Source organism: Malaclemys terrapin, chromosome 2 (genome assembly GCF_027887155.1).
Source record: "Malaclemys terrapin pileata isolate rMalTer1 chromosome 2, rMalTer1.hap1, whole genome shotgun sequence".
NCBI lineage: Eukaryota > Metazoa > Chordata > Testudines > Emydidae > Malaclemys > Malaclemys terrapin.
This window is the reverse complement of record NC_071506.1, coordinates 193,241,561-193,268,234: the sequence shown is the minus strand read 5'-3', so window position 1 is coordinate 193,268,234 and position 26,674 is coordinate 193,241,561. Positions and strand designations below refer to the sequence as shown.

Sequence of the window (26,674 nt, the reverse complement as noted above, 5' to 3'; positions counted from 1 at the left end):
ATACAGGAAGGTATTCATTGGTCCCTCTTGATGGAGAACTCTTCTTCCCACTAGGAAAAATGTTTAGACAGTTCACAATTCATTTCATTCACAAAAAGTTTGAATAATTAGGCCAAGCCATGGGGAAGCAGCACAGCCCATCCGTTGTCCTTACTTTGGCCTCTGCATTCCTGGACACAAGTGATTGACACAGGCCAGAGCCTAAGCTTGTTATTGTTCTCTACTGGTATGCACATAGTTTCTGGTTTTCACTGAGAGTGAACTCAGCTAGCAAACAATTTCTATTAATCAATTAATAGAAATATAAATACATGCAAGCTATTGTGGCTGTATGTTATTTTTTAATTTTAACGTCAGTGTAAATGGATATGCAGAGTTAGGGGTTGTGGCCCTGAGAGTCTTGGGAAGTTCCAAATGTGGCCCATTGAGTCCTGTCCTGTTGCCTCCATGGCCCTCGGTCTCTCAGCGTTTTAGGTAACCTGCAATAGATCACTGACACACCATTATTCTAAAATGACCTTGATAGTCTGGGACATGCCATGTCTTTCAATGAGCCATAATTACAAGCAGTGGACAGCACTTAGCTATCAATCCTTTGATTTAAATGGGAGGGACCTGGGTGCTATCTGTGGAGAGACATCAGTTTTTGTAATCCCTTGTTCTGAATTAACTCAAACATAACTTTCCCTGCTTGATGTAAGAACCACCTACACACCTATTGGATATAATGGTGATGGGTGCAAATGCCTATACAGATCTGTTCTCCATGTTTTGGGAGGAGGGATGAGTGCTAGGGTATTGTTTTTGCTCCCATTCACTGTCATTCAGCTGGTTGGTTTTTTTTAATTTGGGTATGGTTTGATCCAGGTTGAGTCAGCTGTTGTAATTTTTAAGAGTTTTGTATGATTGTATATTTTAAATTATGTCCAAACAAAGCTAGTGTTTTAAGGATAGGTGTATTTGCTTAAAACATAAATAATGGATAAATAAAAATAAAATATAAATAATAAATACATAACACAGCTAATTTATCTACATGTGCTGGCACACTATCAGATATAGCACACTCTATGGAGTGTAAAACATACTTTGGCCTCTCTCTTCACTTTCTGTGCTGTGCTGACAGTCAGCTAATGAGGTCATTTTGTCTGTGTGTAGATGAGGTCTTGTCTGAAAACTTTCTGGACTACAAGAACCGTGGGGTCAATGGCTCTCACCGTGGTCAGATTATCTGGAAGATTGATGCCAGCTCTTACTTCGTAGAGCGTAAGTACTTTTTCATGCTACTACAGTGCAATTCAGTGAATGTGGAAAGAAGTGAGCTGTTTTAGGCTGTGCCCATGGTCTGTATGTCCTTCAGGAAGTTTCAAGCATGATACATTTATACAGGGGTGGCCAAATATTCTGACCCTCCAAGTACATGTGACAATCTCAGAAGTTGGAGAGCCAGAGCACGCCTCTGGGGCTCGGGTCTTCTGCCCCACTCCTGCTGAAGCCCTGAGTCCCAGCAGGTGCACCCTGCCGGGCTGGAGCCCCAAGACCCCTCTCCCCACTGGTCAGAAGCCCCTACCCCACCACCCCGCTGCAAGGCAGAGGTCCCAAGCAGGCTGATTCTCCCGATTCCCTGGAATCGGGCCCCGTGGGTAAGAGGGCCCCATGCCTTAGGCTCACCCGGTGGCGGTCCGCTCCGGCGGCATTTCAGCGGCGGGGGGGGGGGTCCGCTCTGGGGTCTTCGGCGGCATTTCGGCGGCGTGGGGTCCTTCAGTGCCGCGGAAGACGCGGAGCGGACCAACCGCCGCTGGCTATTCCAATCGGGCCCCGAAGGTCCTAAAGCCGGCCCTGGTCCCAAGCTTCCACACCAAGTCTGGTAGGCGGAGAATGCGGGGGGGGGAGGAGCTCCACAAGCGGCACTTTAACTGTAAAAAAAAACGCATGTGACTCGCGAGTCACGGTTTGGCCACCCCTGCATTTATACATTAGGATGATCCAAAATGCTTTATGGAGTGGTGAACAACGGTGCCTACATGAATACTGTGGATATTGACTGATTCAAACTATTTTCAGGCTGATATAATTAAGCATTAAAGTCCATTTGGCATCATATAGTATGAGTTATACCATCAGTTAGGATTTACATCAACGTGTTGTGAAAGACACCCCAGTGGGCCTAATTTTAAATTGTTTAATCAATCCTCATTTAAAAAAAAACAACTCATTGACTTCATGAGTTGACTGGAGGACTTTATGTGTTGCTCACTGCCTCCAGACTGCTCTTTTGCTAGTTTTACACTGATGCAACTACACTGACGTCAATTGAATTACTCCTGATTTACATCTATGCAACTGAGATCTGAATCTGGCCCAGGGAATCTAAAATAATAGCTAACCTGTTTTTGAGTCCCCTGAGCATGTAAGTCACACAACCTTTACACACGGGTAGAGTAGTGTTGATATAAGGAAGTCTACATTGGCATAATGGAGTCTAAGGGCTTGAACCTGCTCCCACAGAAGTCAATAGCACAACTTCCACTGAACTCAGTGGTGTGGAGTAGGGCATAAGTGAGTGTAGAAGAGTCTAACATACATCAATTTACATGACACCTCTGATTTTTTTCCAATAATCTCTCTTATACTGTTTGGCCAAATTCAGAGATGATATGCACGGAGGTGTAAGTGGGTATCAATCTAAGGTTGACTGGGTTTAAGGCAGTCTAGGGGACTCAGACTCAGGTGGTATAATTTACATATGAAGGGGGCTGGAAGAGATGTATAAGTTAGCCATCTTAGACTCATCCCTGAATTTGACCTAAATATCTGACACCAGTAGGAATTTATTCTGCCAGCTGCAGGTGTTCTGCAGGTATTCATAGTGTTACAGGTGGGTTGATCAGAGTTCTCTTGCAATGTGAGGCTGCAGGCCATGTTCTGTAGTGCCAAGTGGTAAGTTGACCAACAGATGGCTGTCTCAAAGAACTGAAGGGGTACTGTTGATATTTCAGTTTTATAATCTTTTATGTTTATAAAAAATGCAGCTGAGGGCAATTACAGCAGCCTGACTGTGATGTGGTGACAGTGGATGTTACTATTAAGATTTTAGTGCTTCTAATTTCTGAGAGGAAATATACTGTAGTATAACCCAAAGGTTCTTAATTGAAACTGCTTCCTTGTGCTACAGCTACTAAGCTGTGAAGCTGAAACTTTGTTTTCTTTAAATGGTAAAACAGAGTTGGGGAACAAGATACTTAATTTCCCAAGACCTGCACTTGGAGAGGTTCAGCCCATCATGAAGGAGATGCCTCCAGTCTCTTGGGGGGAGAAGGCAGTGGAACTGAGCTAGAAGTATCTTCCCCGTGTGATCCATAATGTGAAACTAAATAACTGGCGGTGGGCTCAATCCTGGCTTGGCTGAGGTCAATGGGAGTTTTGCCATTGATTTCAGCAGCTCCTGGATTTCACCGGATGCATTCCCCTACCCACTCATATAGGACAAGTCATTATCCTGCCTACCAATATCCAGAGGAAAAGGGAGATAAATACGTAAGGGGCAGTACATAATAGTACATGATGATATTGGTAACCAAACTTGCTTAACCACTGAGGTATGAATTTAAAGTAGAGATACATGTTGTGTGTATGTGTAGAGATATACACATATCTACATTATATTTAAGGGATACTGCTCATTATTGAGGATATATGGAGGCTTTGTGGTTGCTTAAGTGAAGCTACAGTGTTTGACAGTCTCCTGTATTTGATAATCAAAGAAGCCATTGTAAGCCATTGGCTTCCAGTTTTTAAGTTCTTTAGGGCAGGGATCTTACCTTCTTTTATGTTTGTACAGCATGTAGCACATTGTGGTGTGTTCTACTGAAAACAAATAATAATATTAATTTAACAGAGTAGCAGTATCAGAGAGATCTGTTTTATTATTTTTGCCATGCATTAAAGGACTTTTTAAGTTCATTTGTCCTTTTAAAAACTGTGGAGAAGGAGGAGAGGGAGAGAGAGCACAATGATATAGCAAGTCACTTACAAAGTCCCCATTTTTAAAATATATTCTGTTCATTTTGCACTTCCCTTACATTTGATGCTGGTTTGGAGTCTTTATTTTAGTAATAGTAGTAACTTGTAACCCATATTAGCTCAGCTACAAAATCATCCTTTCATTTCTGCTTTTGCTAGTTTTTATGCTTGCATTTATTTGTATATAATTACTTTTTAAGAAGCCTGTTGACCCAACTGTGATACAAAATATGCAAACTTATAGATACTACAGTATAGATACTACTGCAGTACTACAGAACAGAGACAGCCAGTGCTGCCTGTCAAATTGCCAGGAACAAAAACAAAATGTAACCAAATGCTAAATAAAATGCTAACCATTGTACCTAAAACACTGCTAAGGCATTAAACAGAATAGAAAGCGGGGCTCCATTTCTGGTAAAGGTTACACTAGTTCACTTGCAGTGGTCTGGGAGTTGAAGTAGGAGCATGGAATGACAAAACTGATGGTAAAAAAACACTGTACACTTTAGCAAAAAACACTGAACCATATTTCCAGATCACCTCTGTAGGTGGTGTAAATCTCCAGACAGATACAGCTGATGATGACCATAATCATTGGCAAAGAAGATAGCCTGAAATGGATAATTTTTCACTGTGGTCATAAGAAACACTAATAGAGGGACTATTGAGTTTTAAAGTTATGGGTATTGTAGATATATTTGTAGAAGTATACAGGAAAGAAGGGCATGGGAAGGAATGGAAACCATTTTTCACAGAAATTACACTATACATCTTTACCAAATTCCACAGATTTCAATCATTTCAGCTATTTTTACATTGTTTAATCTGTGGTTCCCTGATATTCTGAGCATCACCTGCTTGGTCTGAGTTACCAAGGGCTAAGTGAACAGATAACTTTTAAATTGCACTAAAGGCAATAGAATTATTTATGTGCTATGATTCTATGACAGCACAAAATAGCTCTCTCTCCTTCAGTGGTACAAGTTTCAGCACTCGTAGGGCAGGCGTTTAACATATATCCTTCTTTTGAATCAGCTGATAGCCAGGTTTAGTACAACTGAGACAATCTTGACATCTGGGGGAAAACAAAATGCATAATTTGCAGTGATCCGAATGGGTACAGAACTATTTTTGGACAGGTTTCAGAGTAGCAGCCGTGTTAGTCTGTATCCGCAAAAAGAACAGGAGTACTTGTGGCACCTTAGAGACTAACAAATTTATTAGAGCATAAGCTTTCGTGGACTACAGCCCACTTCTTCGGATGCATATTTTTGGACAGGCTACTGTGATGCCCAGAGATGTCCTCCTTTCTCATTCCATTTGATGGACAAAATTTTAAAAAAAAATTAAAAACCCCAAACCTATCAAATCAATACTAGTAACAGAAAAAAAGGTTTAGTTATTTTTTAAGTTTAGAAAAAAGCTTCAGATTAACTGTGCAGAGATACAGCATGCAGCAATTTAGAGCAATCAGCAATCTCTCCCATGACTGCTTAGTTCAGGCCAGGACAGAGAGAGAGAGAGAGAGAGAGAGAGAGATCCTGTGTAGTATCACTACCATACGAAGCACAGGTTGTGTCAGTTTAGGACCCCAAAAGCACTACAGAGTCAAGTCTTCGACTTGTGGTTTCAACAATCCCTTTTGTATTCATTACAACCAATTAGTAGTTATTATTATTTGCATTTATAGTAGCACTGAAAGGCCCGAATTGAGATCAGGGCCCCATTGTGCTAGACGCTATGCAGACACATGGCAAAAAACAGACCCTGTCCTGAAGAGTTTGCAGTCTAAATAGACAAATCATAGGCTGGGAGAGAACAAGTCCTCTTACACATCTTACATATAGGGAACTGAGGCACAGAGAGTTTAAGTGACGTATTCAAGATCACTGAGGGAAGACTGTGGCAGAGCCAGGAATTGCACCTAGGACTCCTGAGTTCCAATCCACTACCTTAACCTTCTTCTCAACCAAGTTTGTCTCTTTTCTATCAGCAGAGACAGTACAATAAGCAATCAATCAGCTTCTTTATTACCCTTTTGTTATCTTTAATCCTCTGTTTCCCATTTACTCTGTTTCTATGCCAGTATATTATGTATAACTGTGGCTAATTCTGTACAGTAAGCTGAGTGCATTCATATTACACACACACACACACACACAACATCACACATTTCTATAGCCATTTGTAGTTTATATTTATTCACAGCTAAAAAAAACGATTAATTCAGTTTCCTAGAGAACTTTGTGTCTTTGCACTTTTTATGGATCACAAACTTACAATATAATGTTGAAAGATAGATATGCAATTGGTGTGAGCCTTAGAGAGTTTGCTTCCAAATTACACCATGAATACAAGACAGAACTGAACTCATATCCTACTAGTACTCAGAAAATAAAGAGTATTAATAGATGCACAGGCATTGTCACACTACAGCCGGTTTTGCATTTCTGTAGCAGACTGGCAATTTGGTTTTTATGACATCCAGTGATAAACAGTAACTGACCACAATAAATATGAAATGGCTGTTCTTGGAGGTTTTGTGTGCCGCTAGGGAAGCATACTTTCTCTGTGTTGCAGCTTGGAGGGCACTGCAGTGAAATAACCAACCTATAATGAGTTTTCCAGGAAAGGAAGCAAGCTTTACTTCATTAGAATTTCTGGCACATTTTTTGGCCTATACAGCAATACTCGGAGTGAGAGACCATTTGTTCGAGGTGTAATGCTGCATCTTCCCATAAACAGTACATCAAGTTAGCACATCTCTAAAATGAGGGGAACTTTGACGCAGTTCAAATTTCACTGTCTTTAGCATAGTACTGAATGTGCAGTTGTCTTGTTTGAATGGGTTACTTTTGTTGCCACAGGTTTAGTAATGACAAAGGCAGGAGACACACTTCTTGCAGATATCAGAGATAACAGAGTTTTCTGTACCACCGTTGAGCATGGAAAAATAGCAGAAGACTTACAGTCTGAAGGTCATGCAACTGAACTAATCAGAGATCTGAGGCAACATGATGCATCTGCCAAAGAGACTGGGAGTATTGTAGCCTAGTACGTAGTTAATGTTTAGTACAAATCCCTTTGTTTTTGGAACATAAGCATAAATGTTCTAAAATCAATGTACTGAAATGTCCCAACCAAATGCATTTATTTAGGGTTACCATATGTCCGGATTTTCCTGGACATGTCCGGCTTTTTGGGACTCAAATCCCCGTCCGGGGGGAAATCCCAAAAAGCCGAACATGTCCGGGAAAATCTGGCGCCGCTGGGCCGGGGGCTGGCCCGGGGCCGGCGGTGCCAGGCGGCCGGGGGGTGCGCCGGGCGGCCGGGGGCCGGCGGTGCCGGGGGGTGCACCGGGCGGCCGGGGGTCGGCGGTGCCGGGGGGTGCGCCGGGCCGCCGGGGGGTGCGCCGGGCCGCCGGGGGGTGCGCCGGGCCGCCGGGGGCCGGCGGTGCTGTGCAGGTAGGGGGTGCTCGGCCGGGGGCCCGGGGGCCGGCAGTGCTGGGCGGGCCGGGGGTGCTCGGGCCCGGGGCCGGCACCCCAGGGCCCGAGCCGACCCAGGCTGGAGCCGCCGGGGGGCCAGCCTGGGCCGCGCCTCCTCCCCCCACACCCTCCTTACCTGCTTCAGGCTTCCTGCGAATCAAATGTTCGCGGGAAGCAGGGGAGGGGGCGGAGACTTTGGGGAATGGGCGGAGTTGGGGCGGGGGCGGGGCCCCGTGGAGTGTCCTCCATTTGGAGGCACAAAATATGGTAACCCTAATTTATTGGAGGCCTTTCTGAAAGTATCCCTTTAATTACTTTAGGAAGGAAATCCAAAAAAGCTGTGGTGCAGGCAGATCTATTGTGCGGCAGTACCTCTCACTCTCCGATTGAAGTTGGCCAGAGGCTCTACCCCCTAAAGAACACTCAGTTTCACTTTCAAGTCCCCCAGCTTCTCTCAAACCACAATCAGCTAGGTGTGGGGGAGAAGGCCATGACAATATTGTTTTCCTTACTTTTGTGCCCAGTCACAGAGTTCAAGGCAGAAGGGACCACCAGATCATAGTCTGACCTCCTGTGTATCACAGGCCACCAACACTACCCAGCACACTCTACTAAACCCAATAACCAAAATTAGACCAAAGTATTACAGCCCACAAGAGACTAAACTATTATGTGTCACAGGCAGTAGGAGAGACTGAGGTGCAGCAAGAACTGAGGCCAGCTGCCTCCACAATGCCAGGGAATTGATTCAGTGAAAGATACACAGATGATCCTGGCAAATACCCGCACCCCATGTTGCAGAGAAAGATGGGGAAAAAAGAAAACCAAGGTCACTTCCAATCTGACCTGAGGGAAAATTCCCTTCTGACCCCACATATGACGATCAGTTTGTGAGCCAGGCAAGCACCTGAGAGAGAGAATGCTCAGTGCCACTTCAGAGCACTGACCCCCACCCTGCCCAATGTCTCATCTCTAGCTGTGGCCATCTCTGATGTTTCAGAGGAAGGAACAAGAAAACCCAAAAAAACAATACATTGAGGTGGGGGCGGGGGACCCCTGACCTCTGGAGGTAACCAGCTGAAGCCCTGAAGCATGAGATTTTAAGAATATTGGACATGAACCAGACAGGATCCCCAGGGGTGCCTGTTATCCGAGGTTACTTACACCCAAATCTCTCAGTAACTTTACTCTCTGCGAGGTGGTATCAGGAAATAAACCAAGGGAGATGCAGCACCTCTGTCTGCTATATGGCTGGCATAAATCACACAAAATGCTTCTACTTAAAGCCTTCACTTTATTAGTTTCCAGCACTCTCACCAGAATGCCTTTACTCAAAGTCTCTGTTTTGTTTAGTCTCAAGTACATACAAACACAGTAGGCTATAGAGCACCCTCAAACAATCGTTACCCACAGTCTGGAGGGGTCTCAAGTGGACAAATGACAAGGTTCCAGTGCCCAGCTATCTGCCTGTTGCTGGGGTTTCCAAGAGATGTCCAGAAGATCAAATCCAAATTCCTCAGACCTGGCTACCCCTTTTAAGTTAGTAACTGCTACAATTACATCAACAACACGTCAATCAAACAAAAACCATTAAGCAAGAACTTTTAAGCCCTTAGTTATACAGATGTGTTTTTGCAGAGTCTGCACTCTCATGGGTCCCGACACACACACCAGAAGTCAAATATAGATTGACTTCCAGTTTTTCACAAACACTTACCCTAGCATATCAGGGAGGATGCAGTCAGTCCCACACTTCATGATCGCTGCCCCCCACCAACCCCATCCCATCTTTGCCTTAGTGATGCTAAGGCTGGTACAGAGGCCTTACAGGTACTACTCTTGGCAATAAGTACAATAATCAATATTCCATCCCAATAATTGGCAGTGGTTTGAGCACCTGGCTGGTTGCTAAAAATGCCCCTCATCATGCCCTGCCCTACTGCACACCCTCATAAGTAACCCCATCATACAATCGCCTCATAAATTTGTCCTGCTCTCTCTTAAAACTATTTAAGTTGTTTGTTCTCACAACTCTTTGTGGGAGACTGTTCCAGAACTTCACTCCTCTGATGGTTAGAAACTTTCTTCTAGTTTCTAGCCTGAATTTGTTTGCAGCCAGTTCATACCCATTTGTTACTGTACCAACATTGTCCTTTAGCTTAATTAACTCTTCACCCTCCTGGTGTTTATTGTATTTATAGCGAGCAATCATATCTCCCCTCAGCCTTCATTTGGGTAGGCTAAACAAGCCAAGCTCTTTCCGTTTCTTCTCATAAGTAGGGCCCTACCAAATTTGTGGCCATGAAAAAGGCATCACTAAGCATGAAATCTGGTCTTTTGTGTACTTTTACCCAACACTATATAGATTTCACAGGGAAGACCAGACTTTCTCCAACTGGCGGTCCCGACCCAAAAGGGAGTTGTGCGGGCGTTGCAAATTTATTGTAGGGGGATTGCGGTATTGCCACCCTTACTTCTATCCTGCCTTCAGAGCTGGGTGGCCCAGAGAGTGGCAGCTGTTAGCCAGGTGCCCAGCTCTGACGGCAGCAGTGGAGAAGTAAGGGTGGCGATACCATACCACTCCACCCTTATTTCTGCACTGTTGCCTTCTGAGCTGGACAGCTGGAGAGTGGTGGCTGCTGGCTGAGGGTCCAGCTCGGAAGGCAGACGTGCAGAAGTAAGCGTGGCAATACCATACCGTGCCATCCTTACTTCTGTGCTGCTGCTGATGGCAGCACTGCCTTCAGAACTGGGCTCCTGGCCAGCAGTCGCCTCCTTCCAGCCACCCAATTCTGAAGGCAGTGCTGCCGCCAGCAGCAGCACAGAAGTAATGGTGATAACACCGTGACCCCCTACAATAACCTTGTGACCCCCCACAATCTCATTTTGGGTCAGAACCCCTAGAGTTACAATGCCATGAAATTTCAGATTTAAATATCTGAAATAATAAAATTTATGATTTTTAAAATCCTATGACCATGAAATTGACCAAAATGAACTGTGAGTTTGGTAGGGCCCTGCTCATATGATAGGCCCTCCATTCTCCTGATCCATCCTAGTAGCTCTTCTCTGCACATATTCCAACTGAAATTCATCTTTCTTGAACATGGGTCATACAAGATGCAGAATGTCCTCACTTCCCATGGGCTTTAGTGGGAATTGAGGATAGAGCTGGTTAGCAATCTTTTTCCCTGCCACAGAAAGTTTTGACGAAAATGGAAAAAAAGATATTTTCTAAATTTTCTATGGAAAATTGTGAGTTTCTTGTGAAAGTTGTGAAAAATCAAAATCAAATATTTCCACCCAAAACTGAAATATTTCCATTTTGAAGTATCACTGTGATGCCTCATGAGTTTTTTAGTCCAGGTGCTTCATGCTTCCCTTCTTCTCCACAGGCCAGGTTCTCTTGTTGGACTATATCTCCCATGCCTGGGGTGGGTGCATTATGGGAGATGTAGTCTGGCTGGGGAACCCAGCCTATGGAGGAGAATGGGAGCATAAGGCACTTGAACTGCAATTTCCAGGTGGTACTGCAGTGGCATTTCTTAAACAAAATATTTCAGTTTCTGGCTGAAAACCAAACAATTGGGAGTCTTACAGGGTGTTCAGGTTTTTTTCATGAAAAATCAAAATTTTCCAAAAACCAGGGGGAAAAAACTCACAAGAACTTGTTTTGGCAAAAAGTTTTTTCCTTTCTGTGGAAAATTTTGATCAATCCCTTTGTTTCTATTACATTGTATGAGCTTAATGAGTTCTTTGCAAATCAAATTTCTCTCTCTCATGTATACAGCTTGTTTTGACACTTATCTCTGTGCTTATGCTGTGCAAGTCCATGGCATTTGTTTATATTTGTTCCTGCACATGGAAATGGCTGCCTTTGTTCCTGCATGTGTTCCTGGTGACATCCTGCTCAGGCAATAGCAGTTTAGATCCCATGCTACGTGCACTCTCACTTTTGTTGTAGCGCCTTAGGCAATTAAAAAGAATACTCTTGCTGTACGTAGCAGAGATTATATTGCAGGCTCTAAACATTGGCAATGGGATAGGTTTAAAGGCTAACTGATATGCTTTTAAAGAGAAATTAAGGCCTGATGCAAAGCCCATTGAAGTCATTGAGAGTCTATCTTTTTACTGACTTCAGTGGGCTTTTGTTCAACCCCAAATCGAATACTGTTTAATATCATAAACAATTAATCCAAAACAAAGTGTAGCCTTAATAGTGAAGACAATGGGAGCTTGGAGTGTTTTAGTATCTTTAAAAATCAAGCAAACAGTAAATATATTTTAAAAGTAGAGATGGGCTCCTAACCAAGACCCCTATATCTGACCACTGTGAGTTTTGGGAAAGTTTGGATACTGTCTGGATATGGATCCAAACTTGATCCAGAAGCCTATGATTATTATTATATGATTATCCAGAAGCCTATGATTATTTACCTTCTAGGAGCTGAGTTCAGATTTCTGTTTCTTCTCTTGTGACAGTTGGTATCACAGGGGCCTAGAGTGAAACAGAGAGCTGCATTCTTTACCAGGCTTTAGGTGTTAGAAGTGTCATCAATTCTTGCCAGGGAAGATCCCTGAATTCCGACCTTGGAAGTTAAATAGAAGAGGAAATAATTTTCAAATATTTTGCTTTATAAAGTATTTACTTATAATTTTTAAACTTCTCCCATATATTTTATCGGGGAAAATTCTAATCCCACTGAAAACAGTGTCAGAATTAAATGAGGCCAGGATTTGGCCCTCAGTGATATAGGATCTTAAGCAGTTTTTTTGTATTTATTTATTTATTATTGTATTATAGAAGCACCTAAAGGCTCCAACTGAGATCAGAATCCCATTGTGTTAGGTGCTGTACATACATATAATATGAGGCAGTCCTTGACTCAAAGAGCGTACTGCCTAAATAGACAAGACAGACAAAGAGTGGGAGGGGAGACAGAGGCACAGCCAGGTGAAGTGACTTGCCCAAGGTCATACAGCAGGTCAGTGGCAGAATTCAGAATATAATCCACATCTCCTGACTCCCCGGACTCCAGTGTCTTATCCACTATTGTAAAAGCATTTCAGTCCACTCGCAAAACCAAGTGTGGATATTCATTAAAAGTTGCTGTATGATTTGAAGTGTTCACTGTGTAAATGGGTGTTCCTGCACCTATTCCTCATCTTTTCCTTTCACTTCTTAAAGAACAGTGTTTTTGACAGCTGTACTGATTCCTACAGCTGCAGTGGGGGAGAGGGTTTGCGTGTGGTGGCTGTGCCTTCATCAGATCATACAAATGTCAGAAACGGTTTTCCTCTCATTTCTATGAGGCTTTTATTTTAAGCAAACTGTGGGCAGAGTAGATCCAGAAGCACTCCTGCTCAATGAAAGAACAAATGCTAGCCCAATTGTATCTTCTTCCTTCCCAGACGCCAGCTCAAGAAGCAAGACATGAAGTCTGCTCCCCTCCCAATCCTTTGGGAATCCTGTGCTGGCCCAACCTTCTCCCAGCTGCTTCTCTCCCTCTGAAACAAATAACACAACACTGAGCTGTTCTCTGCCTCCCTCCCATTTGTTGCTGCCACTCTCCTGGTCTCCTCCTCCCTCCTCTGACACACACACCTTTCTTCCTCATATGATTCAGTACAACAGTCACAGTTTCTTGCTACTGCTCAAGCCCCAACTTATGGTGCGGTTTGGGGTGGCAGCAAGAAACCGTGACTGGGTTGGGATGCTTGTTAGAGGCTTTTTTGGGCATTAGGAAGGAGGATTAGTGAAGGGGCCACTCATTCCAGCCAGCTCATGTTTTGGGGTTAGTGCTTATGGCCTAACTTCCGCTGCAAGATGCAGATGTGGTTTATGATGCTTGATCCACCATTTGCTGTAGCAGGTGGCTTTGGAGATGACCGCAAAGAGAGTAACATCACTCACTGTCTCCATGGGAATCCTCCAAGAGGATCTGCTAGTGTCCTCAACTTCCCTCATCCTCCCATATTTGAATTTGTGGGCAGTTGTAAGTGGTTTGTGCCCATTCTCTCCTTCAAATGCTGCTGAAATCTCGAGGTGGGGCCCAAAGGGTCTGATCCTCCACTTAAGTCTTCTGGAGACTCAGGTTTACTGTTGGTTGTCCATTTACCCCAGAGAATGGAAGGATTTAGGTGATCACAATGGCTCAATGCTACACCTAGGAGCTTGATGCAGCTGTGAGCTGTGCACTTGCTGGCATTCATACAGAGTGAGTATATGACAATGTGAGTTCTACGTACTCAATATGGATATTTAGGATTTTTTCTATAGGCACTCAAATTTTAAATGTTGGTCTACATATATATCTATTTTGCAAAGACCTGCTCAACAAATCATACCAGTGATATCCTAATAGTGAAAATTGACACACTATGTATCAGTTTTTGATCATGAATTCTATTGTGCAAGAGATTCATTTTTACTTCGGCTTCAGCAATCAGGCTTTCAGAGCAACTCAGAGTTCAGTGTTCAGAGTCTGCAGTTGTTGTATAGAAATGAGAAGAGGTTCTTGACATCCAAACTATGCTGGTAGTGTGGCTACTGCTGTACTTTTTTCATGTTTTAAAAGTGTAATCTGTTCCTTGAAAAGTCTGTAAATGAATGCTTACGGATTGTCTTCCTCATTAGAGTTTTTGATTTTAATATTCTGCACAGTGGATGGTGCAGTCAATATTAATTTGTTTTAATGGATCAAGAAAACAAGGTAACTCATTTGATATTGTTTTGCAAATGGTTACATTTCTGCTATCAGAGGCACAAGATTATAGCTTCATCTACTGTTTGTGTGTTAGCCTTTGCCACTGTTAACTAAAATCTAGTGGAAATTCTGTTTTGGTCTGTGCTATCCAGTGCTTTGTTGGAATGTACTTCAGAAGATACAGCCTCTCTCTCTGTTTCACTAAACAAGGAGCCATAGTCTGCCCTTGGATACTCCCATTGGGCCTATTTCTGAAGCAGCTGAGAGCAAACAATTCCCACTGAAATTAGTGAGAACTGCTTGCATGCAGCAGCTGCAGAATCAAGCCCATTGACTTCATTGTGTACCCAGGTGCAGTGTATCCAGGTGCAGAATTTGGCCCAAGTGGTTTTAACTATGTAGAAAAAATATGAAGTTGCATAGGATACAAACACAAGGGGAATGGGAAGATGCACTGAGTGACTGGAGTGATGTCAGCACATTTATAGCAAGGTCATTTTCCTCTGAAAGGTGATTGGGATACCAGCTCTTGTTTCAGTAGTTTTATTAATAATTAAATACAATGAGAACTCCTGCATCTAAAAAAATAAATAAATATGAGTCTGACCCCAACTCACAAATGCAAAGTAATCCAGAGGAATGGTTGCCATGCCTGTCTCAGTTCACCTCTTCATACCCATGTAGTGTCGCTGGATACGGTGGTTGATCTGGGAGGGTCAGAACAGTGGGTAGTCTTACGTCCCAGATGAAACAAGAGATCAAACCCCAATGGGCTGCTTTAAGGGCAGAGTGTTAGACATCACTCTCTTATTTCAGTGTTTAAGATAATAGTACAAACAATTTGTCATGTTAAATTTTGGTGATTTTATGTGTTTCTCATTTGAAAAGCCCTATCAAAAGTTGCCATTAAAGTAATATGACAAGGCATGATGTATAGTGTGTGCATTGACAATAACATGTTATTGAGCAATATGTAAATGTTATTAGTATGCAGACTATAAACTTGATTCCTGTTTATGCTGAGGTGCTTTTACACTACTCTTTAAAGTGGGCATAAATGATTTATGCTGCTTCAAGGCTCTTTTTACATTGCCAGAGTAGTGTAAAGGGGTTTTAGTGTTGATGAGGATAGGCCCTATCACTTAATTATTACAGAAACTTTGTAGCATTCTAGAACTGTTGGGTTCTAGTCCCAGCTCTGCCATTGGCTGTGTGATCTTGGGTAAGTCACTTAATCGCTTTGTGCCTCAGTTTACCTATCTATAAACTAGATATGATAATACTTATCCACTTCCTGAGTGGTGTTCTGAGGATTAATTTGTTAGGACCCGATCCTACAGTATTTACACACACAAAATTCAGTTGGATTTCACTGAGAGTTTTGCCTGAATGAAGAAGATAGGATTGGGTCTGCAAGCAGGTGGTGTACCCACTCAGTTCCAAATAAAGTGTACATATATTGTGTAAGGGCAAACTCACCCCCTTGCTGGGGGTTGGCTTTATGAGCAATGTATAGCTAATAAATGCAGCCCGTGCCTTCGCCCCTAGCTCGGCTGTTCCTAGGATTCCAGACATAGAACCCTAAATCCCTCTGACCAAAAGGTCACTTTCCCCTCCCAGAGTGGAGTGAAAGAGCCAGACCTGCCACACTTGTCAGCAGGAATCAGTCAGCATCTCCCTGGATGGTTCCAATATCTGTTTAGAGCAAAAGCACCCTATTAATATTGGTATAGTACCTTGAGAGCCTCAGATGAAAGGTTCTTTATACATGCAAATTTCAAACTTCCTAAAGTTCACCCATCCCATTAGAAATTATAATTCCCTCTCAAATCTTATTGCCAGATTCTTTTTATAAAAATAAACCATCTTAAAATAGATACGTCTGCTATGATTGTTTCGTAATTAAATTGCTCTAATGATGCTTCTGTCCACCTTTCATCTTTCATTTATAGTATCTACCCTGATTTCATTAAGTTCTCTCCTCTTAAATGATCTGCCTGCCTGCGAATTATTCTGACTCTTCAATGTCTAGAGCAGCAGCCTCAGTGAGTCCTCTAAATTTAACCTGCACTATTCCCTAGTAATCTTTCCATCTCCCTTGCTGGTAGGAGTTAGCTGACATATATATGCTTGTTTCGAAGAGGCCTGCACTGTGGTGTAGTGAGATGATCCGTATCTTTGCTTGTCTGGGGATGAGCTGTCACTACATACTTGTGACTGTACTGCTTGTGTGCTATGGAATCATCCCTGCAATCATGAGGATAAATACCATGGGCCTGATTCTCGTTTACATTAAATCCATTAAAATTGCTTTACATGAGTAGACTGTGTCTAAAGGTAATCTACTACCAGAAAGGTGTTAAATGTTGTCTTATTGTAAATGAGAGTCAGACCTCAAATGTAGAAGTAGGCATTGTTTTTTTTTAAATCCCTCTTTTTCTATTTCTTGTACTGTTTTTGTCCATGCCTGTCACTTCTCACTCTCTCTGTCTTGCACAGCTGAAGCCTTATAAATTTCATAGCACCAGCATTACTTGATGGAAGTCCCAAACCAGAGAAATCACTAAAAAAGGACCTTAAAAAAAAAGTAAAAGAAAATAAATCTTCTTTGTGTTATAAGTATAATGCACAAAAGTACAAGGTGTGAAATGGAAAAAAAATAACTTGCATGATAAGAAAAGAAATAGGGTTCAGTTGTAAAGTACACCTCTGGAATGGCAAAAGCCTGGGGGGTACTGGAGATAGAAATAGGATAGGTGATGAATGGGTTCTGTAACTGAATTTCAGTTGTAAATATCATAAATGGTTCTGCAGTGTTCTCCCTGAAAGCAAGAGACTAAATGGTAGGAGGAATGTGAACCAAGAAGAGAGGGTAAAATCATGGGGAAGGAAATCTCAGTATAATTGCACTTGTTCTTAAAGTACAGGAACTCCACAATCTGCCTGTGCTAATGGAAGGGAAAGTGTTATGGATCCCTTAAATTGTGGCACCTTACAAAATCCACAAAAGATTACATTAAAAATAGTGTAGGGGGGAGAGAAGTGTTGTTATAGGAGGGCAAAGGGATACAGTGCCTGCAAGTGCGGAATCAAAGGTGCAGGAGACTCACTGTGCTGCCAGCAGCGCTGGTTTACCCCAAAAAGAGGATATGGTCGGGTGGGGTCCTGACCTGAGATGAGTGCTGAAGCAGAACGTTCTTTGAGAAGTTGTAGGAATTGGTTTTGGGTTCCTAGTGTCCCTGTAGACATTTTGCCTTCTTCTGTCCTCCAGCAACAGAATGTCTGTAGGAACCACTTCTGGTGCACAGCACCTCTTACACCCCCCACTCCCCCTTTATATGGCGCTGGCTTTAGAAGTCATGCTCTGTCTAGAAAAGTCTCACTTAATAGTGTAAACGTTTGCTTTATAGATGTATGGCATGGCACAGAAAGACAGTTCTGTTTTTCTACCATATGTATATTCTTTTAAAGTAATTCTACAGTTGGGGGTATATCAAGTCTTTTGCATTACGGTGAGGATGTAGCAGAACAGGCTCTTACAGACATTTTTTATTTCATCCGTCACAATTTGTGAAGTAAAATTTCACAGACCCATAGAGAATCAAGGCTTTTACGACTCTGTTAACAGTTGGCAAATTTCGGTCTTTCTAGTTTAGATCACCTTTGGGTGCTGAGATGTTTGTTTATACTTACTTGCTAGCTTGTCAGCAGGCATATGCTTTTGAGGACCAGCACCCAAAGATGATCTTAACTAGTAAGATGGGTGCTGGTCCTCAAAGGCAATTGCCCGCTGACAAGCTATCTAATAAGTATAAACAAGCATCTGGAGTTGGGTTTTGCCATAGGCCCTTTCTAATTCAGGGAAAACTTTTCTGTTTCCTGTTTTGTTTCCTGTGGGTTCCCACTTCTTTCCCACATGAGTTTCACTCTGAGTTGGGGACTAAAAGAAACTCAGAATTTTAAAGGAGAAAATCAGCTGAAACAGTCATGATTTGCCTGGCCACAGGACAGGTGGCAACCACATGAAACTACCAGCTTTCACAGGATTTCCCCCTTATGCCACAATTCAGCCTAGAGTTAATTAAGATCTCAGCCTGGTAAACCCTGACTAACTTTCAGGTTTCCAAAAAAACCTGGATCTTGTTAGAAAAGGTTACCATGACTCTGATTACAGCTCATAACAACTCATTGGTACTCAGTCAGTTTGTAGTATGGAATTCTTACAAGATTAGGGCCCCAACTTTTGCTTCTTATTCTGGCAAAACTGCTCTTGGCTTCCACGGCAGTTTTGCCTGGGTAAAGAGTGAAGGACCATACTAGTGTTTCCTAAAATGTGGGATGTTCCCCTCTAGAGCTACAGAAGAATTAACTGAGTGGGGCATGGACACATATCCCAATTATTATCCAGAGTCTCCTGGAAGGTAGAAAGGGGACAACAAGTATTTTTTAAGTATTACAAAATATTTAATGTAGAGAAACAAGAAATGGTAGGCCAGCTCTTAGTAATTGTTTCTCTTACCACTTGTCACCCACTAATAATAAACATGGTTTCTGGCTAAGAAGGGCTATCTTCCTGACATTTGGCTTGTCTTTGGATGACAGCAGAAACTTCCTGCAATTTCTTTAACCACCCTGAACATTTAGTAACATAACTAACTAAAACATGTACAGCTATTGTTATATTTTCAAGCATCCTGGCTATAACATACTTGGTGCTATAGCTTAATATTCGGTAAAGTTTGTAACAACTTAATATTAAAAAATTAGAATAATGTTATTAATATCATTTTTGCATCAATATGGAAGTCTGTCCACCACACTTAACTTTCATTTTTAAAAAGCCTCTACTTTTTTAGAAGAAACCCTTCGAAATGTGAAGCAAGTGTGACTGATGCTGAGAGGTCTCAAGTCTGTAGAGAGCCTGAATCAATAGCTCTGTGAGGTGTGAACTGGTCTATTGATTCCAATGGTTATTAACCTGGGACTCATCTGCATACACATGTTGCACTGATTTAATTTAAATTAGCTTTTCAACAGTGTTATTTAAATCAGGGCAAACTACTGTGTAGACATTTACTTTGGGTTGAGTGTGGCTTATTTTAATTTAACTTAAACCTGTACCTAATTCCTTTAAGCTAAATTAATATAAGTAGATTTCAGAGTGTCTACACAGCCTTTTGCCCTGTTTTAACTAAACTGATTTTAAATTACAACTTTACATAAACCACTACAACTGTGCATGTAGGCAGATACCAATGGGGATATATTAAATGTGAACATTGTTAGCTATTTCACTGCTCAACAAAGCATGTAAGAAAGGAGAGGAAGTAAAGATCTACACAAGTGTTTTCCAAAATGGGGTGCAAAAGACTAGCCTTAGGTGTATATACATTAACTCCTCACTTAAAGTCGTCCCGGTTAACGTTGTTTTGTTGTTATGTTGCTGATCAATTAGGGAACATGCTCATTTAGAGTTGTGTAATGTTCCCTTCTAACGTAATTTGGCAGCCACCTGCTTTGTCCACTGCTTGCAGGAAGAGCAGCCCATTGCAGCTAACTGGTGGGGGCTTGGAACCAGGGTGGACTGGCAGCCCCCTATCAGCTCTCCCAAGTTTCCTGTGCAGCAGCTGCCCAGCAGGCTAGCAATTGGAGCTGCTCCCTGAGACTCCTGCTTGCTGTGCGGGGGGGGAGAGGAGGAAGAGATTTTTGGGGAAGAGGGAAGGTATCAGGGAGCAGGTGGAAAGCGAGGTCTGGAGAGGTCAAGGAAAGGATTATTTAGTGGTTTATTGGGTTAATAGTTTGTTTGATGTACATATTATAAGTAGCTCCACCATTATTAAGGTTGCTCAATGCTTCCTATTATAAAACTTTGTTTTCAGTTTCTTATAAAACTTTGCCAACCTTTAACTGTTTGGACTGACATTTTCCATGCTGGGTGTCTTCCTTGGGCTGATTTTTGTGGTTAATGTTTTTTTAAATTTCTGCCAAAATGCTTCAGCCATTTCCAAAAACAAGACTAGGGAAAAATATGGTGTTTTGGCCTTTGTATCAAGGATGTGCCTTTCACTGTCTCCGTGAGAATTTGGCCTTTGGAAAACTGCGGTTTGCACATATTCAGTATAGACATGCTACAGCTCAACAGCTAAATTTCCCAAAGATATTATCCACAATGGGTAACTCTAGCCTGGAGCTGAACATAACTTTCCCCTGTAGTTGTCTGGCCACTGGAATTGAGATCAGGGAGCCTGGCCTTCCTGTGCTCTCAGTAACCCCCTACTGGGTCTAGGCAGCTTGGAGGAAGAAGACTGGTATTGAACATAAGACCGGCCATACTGGGTCAGACCAAAGGTCCATCTAGCCCAGTATCTTCTAACAGAGGCCAATGCCAGGTGCCCCAGAGGGAATGAACAGAACAGGTAATCATCAAGTGATCCATCCGCTGTCGCTCATTCCCAGCTTCTGGCAAACAGAAGCTAAGGACACCATCCCTGCCCATCCTGGGACTGTTCTTAATGTGGTCTTTGAATGCTGAGTGGGGAGTGTTGGATGGGAAGGCAGGGGAGTGTGGCTAGGATGGTCTGCATTGGGGGATGGGAGACTGGCTGTGAGGGAGAATACCTGAGCATGTAACATGAGAACCCAGGAAGGGGTTAGAGGCCAGGTGACACCTCTGCCTGGGAAACTGAACAAAGGCTGGGGAGAGAGGTTCAGGGCTGGCTGGTGGAATGGCTGGGAGGCTGTCATAACTATAAAGGGAAGGGTAACAGCTGTCCTGTGTACAGTACTATAAAATCCCTCCTGGCCAGAGACTCCAAAATCCTTTTCCCTGTAAAGGGTTAAGAAGCTCAGGTAACCTGACTGGCATCTGACCTAAAGGACCAATAAGGGGACAAGATACTTTCAGATCTTAGTGGGGGGGGGAAGGCTTTTGTTTGTGTTCTTTGTTTGGGAGTGTGTTCGCTCTCGGGACTGAGAGGGACCAGACATCAATCCAGGTTCTCCACATCTTTCTAAACAAGTCTCTCCTATTTCAAACTTGTAAGTAAATAGCCAGGCAAGACGTGTTAGTTTTCCTTTGTTTTCTCAACTTGTAAATGTACCTTTTACTAGAGTGTTTATCTTTGTTTGCTGTACTTTGAACCTAAGACTAGAGAGGAGTCCTCTGAGCTCTTTAAGTTTGATTACCCTGTAAGGTTAAATTTTAAATTAATGGAGATATCCTATCTCCTAGAACTGGAAGGGACCTTGAAAGGTCATCGAGTCCAGCCCCCTGCCTTCACTAGCAGGACCAAGTACTGATTTTTGCCCCAGATCCCTAAGTGGCCCCCTCAAGGATTGAACTCACACCAATGCTCAAACCACTGAGCTATCCCTCCCCCCCAATTTCCATACTGATTTTACAGAGATGATTTTTACCTTTTTCTTTAATTAAAAGCCGCCTTTTTAAGAACCTGATTGATTTTTCCTTGTTTTAGATCCAAGGGGGTTGGATCTGTATTCACCAGAAGTTGGTGGGAGGAAGGAGGGGGAATGGTTAATTTCTCCTTGTTTTAGATCCCCGGGGGGTTGGAACTGTATTCACCAGGAGTTGGTGGGAGGAAGGAGGGGGAATGGTTAATTTCTCCTTTTTTTAGATCCAAGGGGTTTGGATCTGTATTCACCAGGGAATTGGTGAAAGGTTTCTCAAGGCTTCCCAGGGAGGGAATCCATTGGGAATGGTGGCAGCGGAACCAGAGCTAAGCTGGTAGTTAAGCTTAGAAGTTTTCATGCAGGCCCCTACATTTGTACCCTAAAGTTCAAAGTGGGGATTCAGCCTTAACAGAGGCAGATAGGGCTCTGACCCCCCCCCCCTCGCACTCCCGGGGGCTGTGGTGCCCTGGGACCCCAAGATGCACCTAATTGGGGGGGATCCTGCTGTCTGTGCCTGCAAGACCTGTCTTGGACTGTGTTCCTGTCGTCTAAATAAACCTTCTGCTTTACTGGCTGGCTGAGAGTCATGGTGAATCACAGGAAGCTGGGGGTTCAGGGCCTTGTGTCCCCTCACACTCCGTGACATAGCCATTGGTGGACTTATCCTCCATGACTTTATCTAGTTCTTTTTTTAACCCTAATTGGGATGGGGAGTCTGGAGAGGTGAGATTAAGACTTGATGGGCAAAAAATCTTGGACTAGGAAAAGAAGCCTGGTGAGTGGAGACTGATATTGGTGAGGCAAGAAGAATGGAACTGGTATGAGGAGCCAGCAGTGGGGAAGAGACAGGATAGGGATGGGGACAAGTTGGAGGGGACAGGGTGGAAGGGAACACAACTGGGGGAAAGAGAAGTCCGTGTTCACTGCAGCACACTCCCCTCCAAAGCATGGAATAGAACCCAAGATTCCCGACTCTCACCTTTCCTCTGCTGTCAGCAAATATCTGTGAAGCCTCACTGGCAAAGTATTCCATCCCCCTCTAATGCTGGTCCACTTGGAAGATAACAGATAACTACAGCTATCACTTACTCTGTTAATTAAAGTGTCAGAGATCTGTGCAGAGGATATAAAGGTTCCAACCCTACTGAAGACCCGCTTGGGTGTGAACATGATGCCAAATAATGGAATGTCTGCTTTTTTCAGTTAGTGTTTTTGTTTTAAACTAGGAAATTACACTCACAGATGTTCAAGGAACATTATTAAGGTTGTAAAGTTAAGCACTCAAAAGTTAGGAAATGCAAGAATTAAAGTTACCTATGCAATTTTGCCTATGCAAAGACTATCATAATGCATATGCACAACGGTGTAAATTAAGATTGCACAGGCAATCTTAATTCTGGCCTTTCCTATCTTTTGAGTGCTTGACTTTCCAACTTTAATGATGTTCTTTTAACATTTTTTGTGTAATCATATTATACTAGTTATAATGTTGATCGCATAATACATGTACTATACTTTCAACCTGAAATTATCTTTCCCACATTCAGTGTATGAGGAAGAGTTAAATATCAAAAGTCTGACCAGTCGAACAGGGATTTTTACATTTTAAAAAAAAACCTCATGAATTTTAACCTAATCTCATTATTTTGGGTGGTTCAAACTCATGTTTTGGATTTTTTTTTAATTCTTGGGGTTGGCAATAACATTTAGTATTTATGGTATTCAAGTCTTAACAACTCAGATTCTTTATCCACTTTTTGAAGTAACCAAATTAGATACTATTTTAAATGATAGATGGACCCCATTTGTACAGTTTGATTCTACAGTCAAATATGGATACCAATGTTACTAAAATGCAGGTGGGCATAGCTGAAGTTTTGGTTTGACCAATTATAGTTCTGGGATCTGATTTTTCCCTCACCTACACTAATGTAACACCATTTCCTTAAGAGGAGCTACTGCTGATATGCAGCGATGCAAATGGCAGGATAATCCAAACAGGCCAGCTGGATCTGGTTCGGAATTGCTCCATACATCAGAGTGAAACCTTGGCCCTAGAGAAATCAGTGGGAATTTCACCCACAGTGTTCATATATGAGGTTTTGTGTTGCGTTTATACTATGCCTTAGTTTTAAAAATAGTATTTACCCCATTATAAGAGCACAAAAGAGCATCAAAATTGGTATAGGTCATGCTGTCCGTAGTGGCTCATGAGCATGAGTGCCAACCTCTGGGCAGACTGTCAAAAGCAGGGCAGACACCCCAGACTGGTGGTATGTTCTATAATTTAGATGTCACCAAACCAATAACTGGATCATTGTAACAGTCTTAACATGGAGTTACAAATCATCTCCTTGGACTCTCCAGTCTATCTTGCCACTCGAACAAGCTGGGATTAGTGATAACTGGTCACTTAAACCAAAAATCACAAAATATTCAGGTTGCATCCAGTCCCAAGAGACCAGCCACTTACCCTAGATCAATTTGTACCTTAGATATCACACCAGAGGCAAGGCCTGTAGTCAGTCTTGTAATTAACTAAAGGTTTATTAAATAGGAAAAAGAAATAGAATTATTTACAGGTTAAAGCAGGCAACATATATGCACCATGTGTTCAGTCTGTGTTTCTAAAAGGTGAATTAATTCAGTATTGAACATCTTTTCAGGGGTTAACCCAGGTTAGCCCTGGGGAATCTCTGCTTTTTTGTTTAACTCCAGCCCTTCCAAGAGTCCAAACAGCAAAGAGATGAAAAATCTTGGTGATAGCTATTTTTATTTCCCTCTTCCAGCATTCAAATCGATGGGACGAGGCCTCCTGTATGTACTTCTCCATGGATGTTTGGGGCAATTCACAAATTTTGTCCTGTGATGGCCCACTTAATTTTTGATAGTCCTCCTGGATGGGCAGAAGGAACCACTCTTCCCATCTGAGTTTGCAAGTTCAGAGAAGGCATTTTTACAATTATAAAACAAACTTATTTTACCTTGTGGCATGAAATACAGACATTACAAGGGTGCTTAAAGCATGCAGCAAGTTGCAAGCTTTTCACAGAGTCTAAATACAGTCTTATAAGACAAATACCAATATTGAACAAAATTAACATGCAGGCAAGCTCATTTGGTTTTTAGCTATGAGTTTGTCAGTTCCTAATTAATGCCTATGGCATTGGCCAGAGCTGGCACTTGGTTTACCAACATCACAGCATAATTCTTTTTTCCCTTTTACTTTTATAACTGGATAAATATCTAAATTTAAAAGATAAATAAATCACTCCTGGTTTGAAATTTTCTGTGCCTGACTGAAAGGCAGTGCAGGCATATTTTGTGGCTGAGCTACCAAGCCATGAAAATTGGGTTAATAATGGAACCCCTGACACCACCTTAAGAGTTGCACTGCTAGCAGGTACCTCTATAATTACTGTGTCATTGTGAAGGCTTTACTGAGTGTGCAGCGCCTTCTATGATGTATGAAAAATCTCTGATAGAAAATTATTCAGTGGAAACCCTGTAAATGCATAATGTGTGCCCTGATAGCATTTCTGCCTCTGAACTACCCTATTGTGTTTTTTGTGCAGTGTGGTGAATAGAATCTGGTTTTGCTTTGGTAGATTTGTTTCTTTTAAAAAATTCATTATCCATTTACTGAATTCTAGATGCAATATAATGCTAAATAATACTTCTAGAACATGCATTAATGGTTTAGCTGACCCAGGCATATATTACATACTATACAGTATAAATACAATCGCTGACATAAAGTATTTAGCAGATTTCTTTCTTTAACCAAGTATTTTAAAGCAGAAACACAGCACAGCAGAAATAGAAAAGGTGTGGAGAAGGGTAACATAAATGATTAAATGCTGGGTTTGGAAGAGAAGGATTTCAGTTGAGGCGACTATTTCTTTTGCAGAGGAGATGAATAAAGGGAGCTATGTAAAATAGGGCCCAATCCAACTGCTGTTGAAATCAATGAGTCTTTCCATTAGCTTCAATGAGAGTTGGATCAGACTCCAGATGAGCTGGTATAGAGCACTCTACTCAGATCCTAGAAGATGTTTTAAAACAGTGATTTACACTTATATTGACGCTTTTGTCATGTCATAGACTATAAATGACTTGATCGGAATGCTTCAAATTTCCTTCATTTTAGAACCCATGGCAAGATCTAGTTCATCTCCTTTAGTTCTTAAGTTGCGAACTGGACAGACTAGTGGGGTATATGTGGTTCATATTGCCAATGGAATAGATGTAAGGTGTACAGTTGTCTCAGGAAATCTGGTGGAGGTTGTGCAGGAATTTGGGGGCAGATTTAAAGTTGTTCAGGGTTCCTTCATTTCCAAACTTTCAGATATTAATTTAAAGTGTCCTGGTTTTCTATTGTTTGGATTTTGTAGAACTACCATGTTCTAAAAGGGTTCTTTTCATAAGTTATTGTTGGGAATTTACAGTCTTAACTCCACATATCCACATCTGGACACACACCCACCCACCGGATACTGAAACAGATACACACACACACACACACACAGATACATGGAATGATACTGAAACAAATTATTAAACAATCAATTTTTAAGCACCTAGAGGATAATAGGGCTACAAGGAGTAGCCAGAATGGATTTGTCAAGAACAAATCATGTCAACCCAGCCTAATTTCCTTCTTTGGCAGCATTACTGGCCTAGTGGATGGGGGAAGCAGTAGATGTGATATATCTTGATTTTAGGGAAACTTTTAATGTAGTCCCACATGACATTCTTGTAAGCAAACTAGGGAAATGCGGGTTAGATGAAGTTACTATAAAGTGGGTGCAGAACTTGTTGAAAGACCATACTCAAAGAGTAGTTATCATTGATACCCTGTCACACTGGGTGTAGCTAGTGAGAACCCATAGGGGTCAGTCCTGGGTCTGGTACTACTCAATATTTTCATTAATGACTTGGATTATGGAGTGGAGCACATATTTATAAAATGTGTGGATGACACCAAGATGGGCAGGGTTGCAAGCTTTTGGAGGACAGGATTAGAATTTAAAATAACCTTGACAA

At 42.2% G+C, this 26,674-nt stretch overlaps 1 protein-coding gene across 1 annotated transcript in view; it reads left to right on the top strand.

Moving 5' to 3' along the window:
• Positions 1-26,674, top strand: part of HECW1 (HECT, C2 and WW domain containing E3 ubiquitin protein ligase 1) — a 297,476-nt gene that overhangs the window by 56,306 nt on the left and 214,496 nt on the right. Inside the window, exon 4 of the mRNA XM_054021224.1 lies at positions 1,159-1,266. Within this exon, the coding sequence (XP_053877199.1) occupies positions 1,159-1,266 (108 nt within the window). The remainder of the gene's footprint in view (positions 1-1,158; positions 1,267-26,674) is intronic.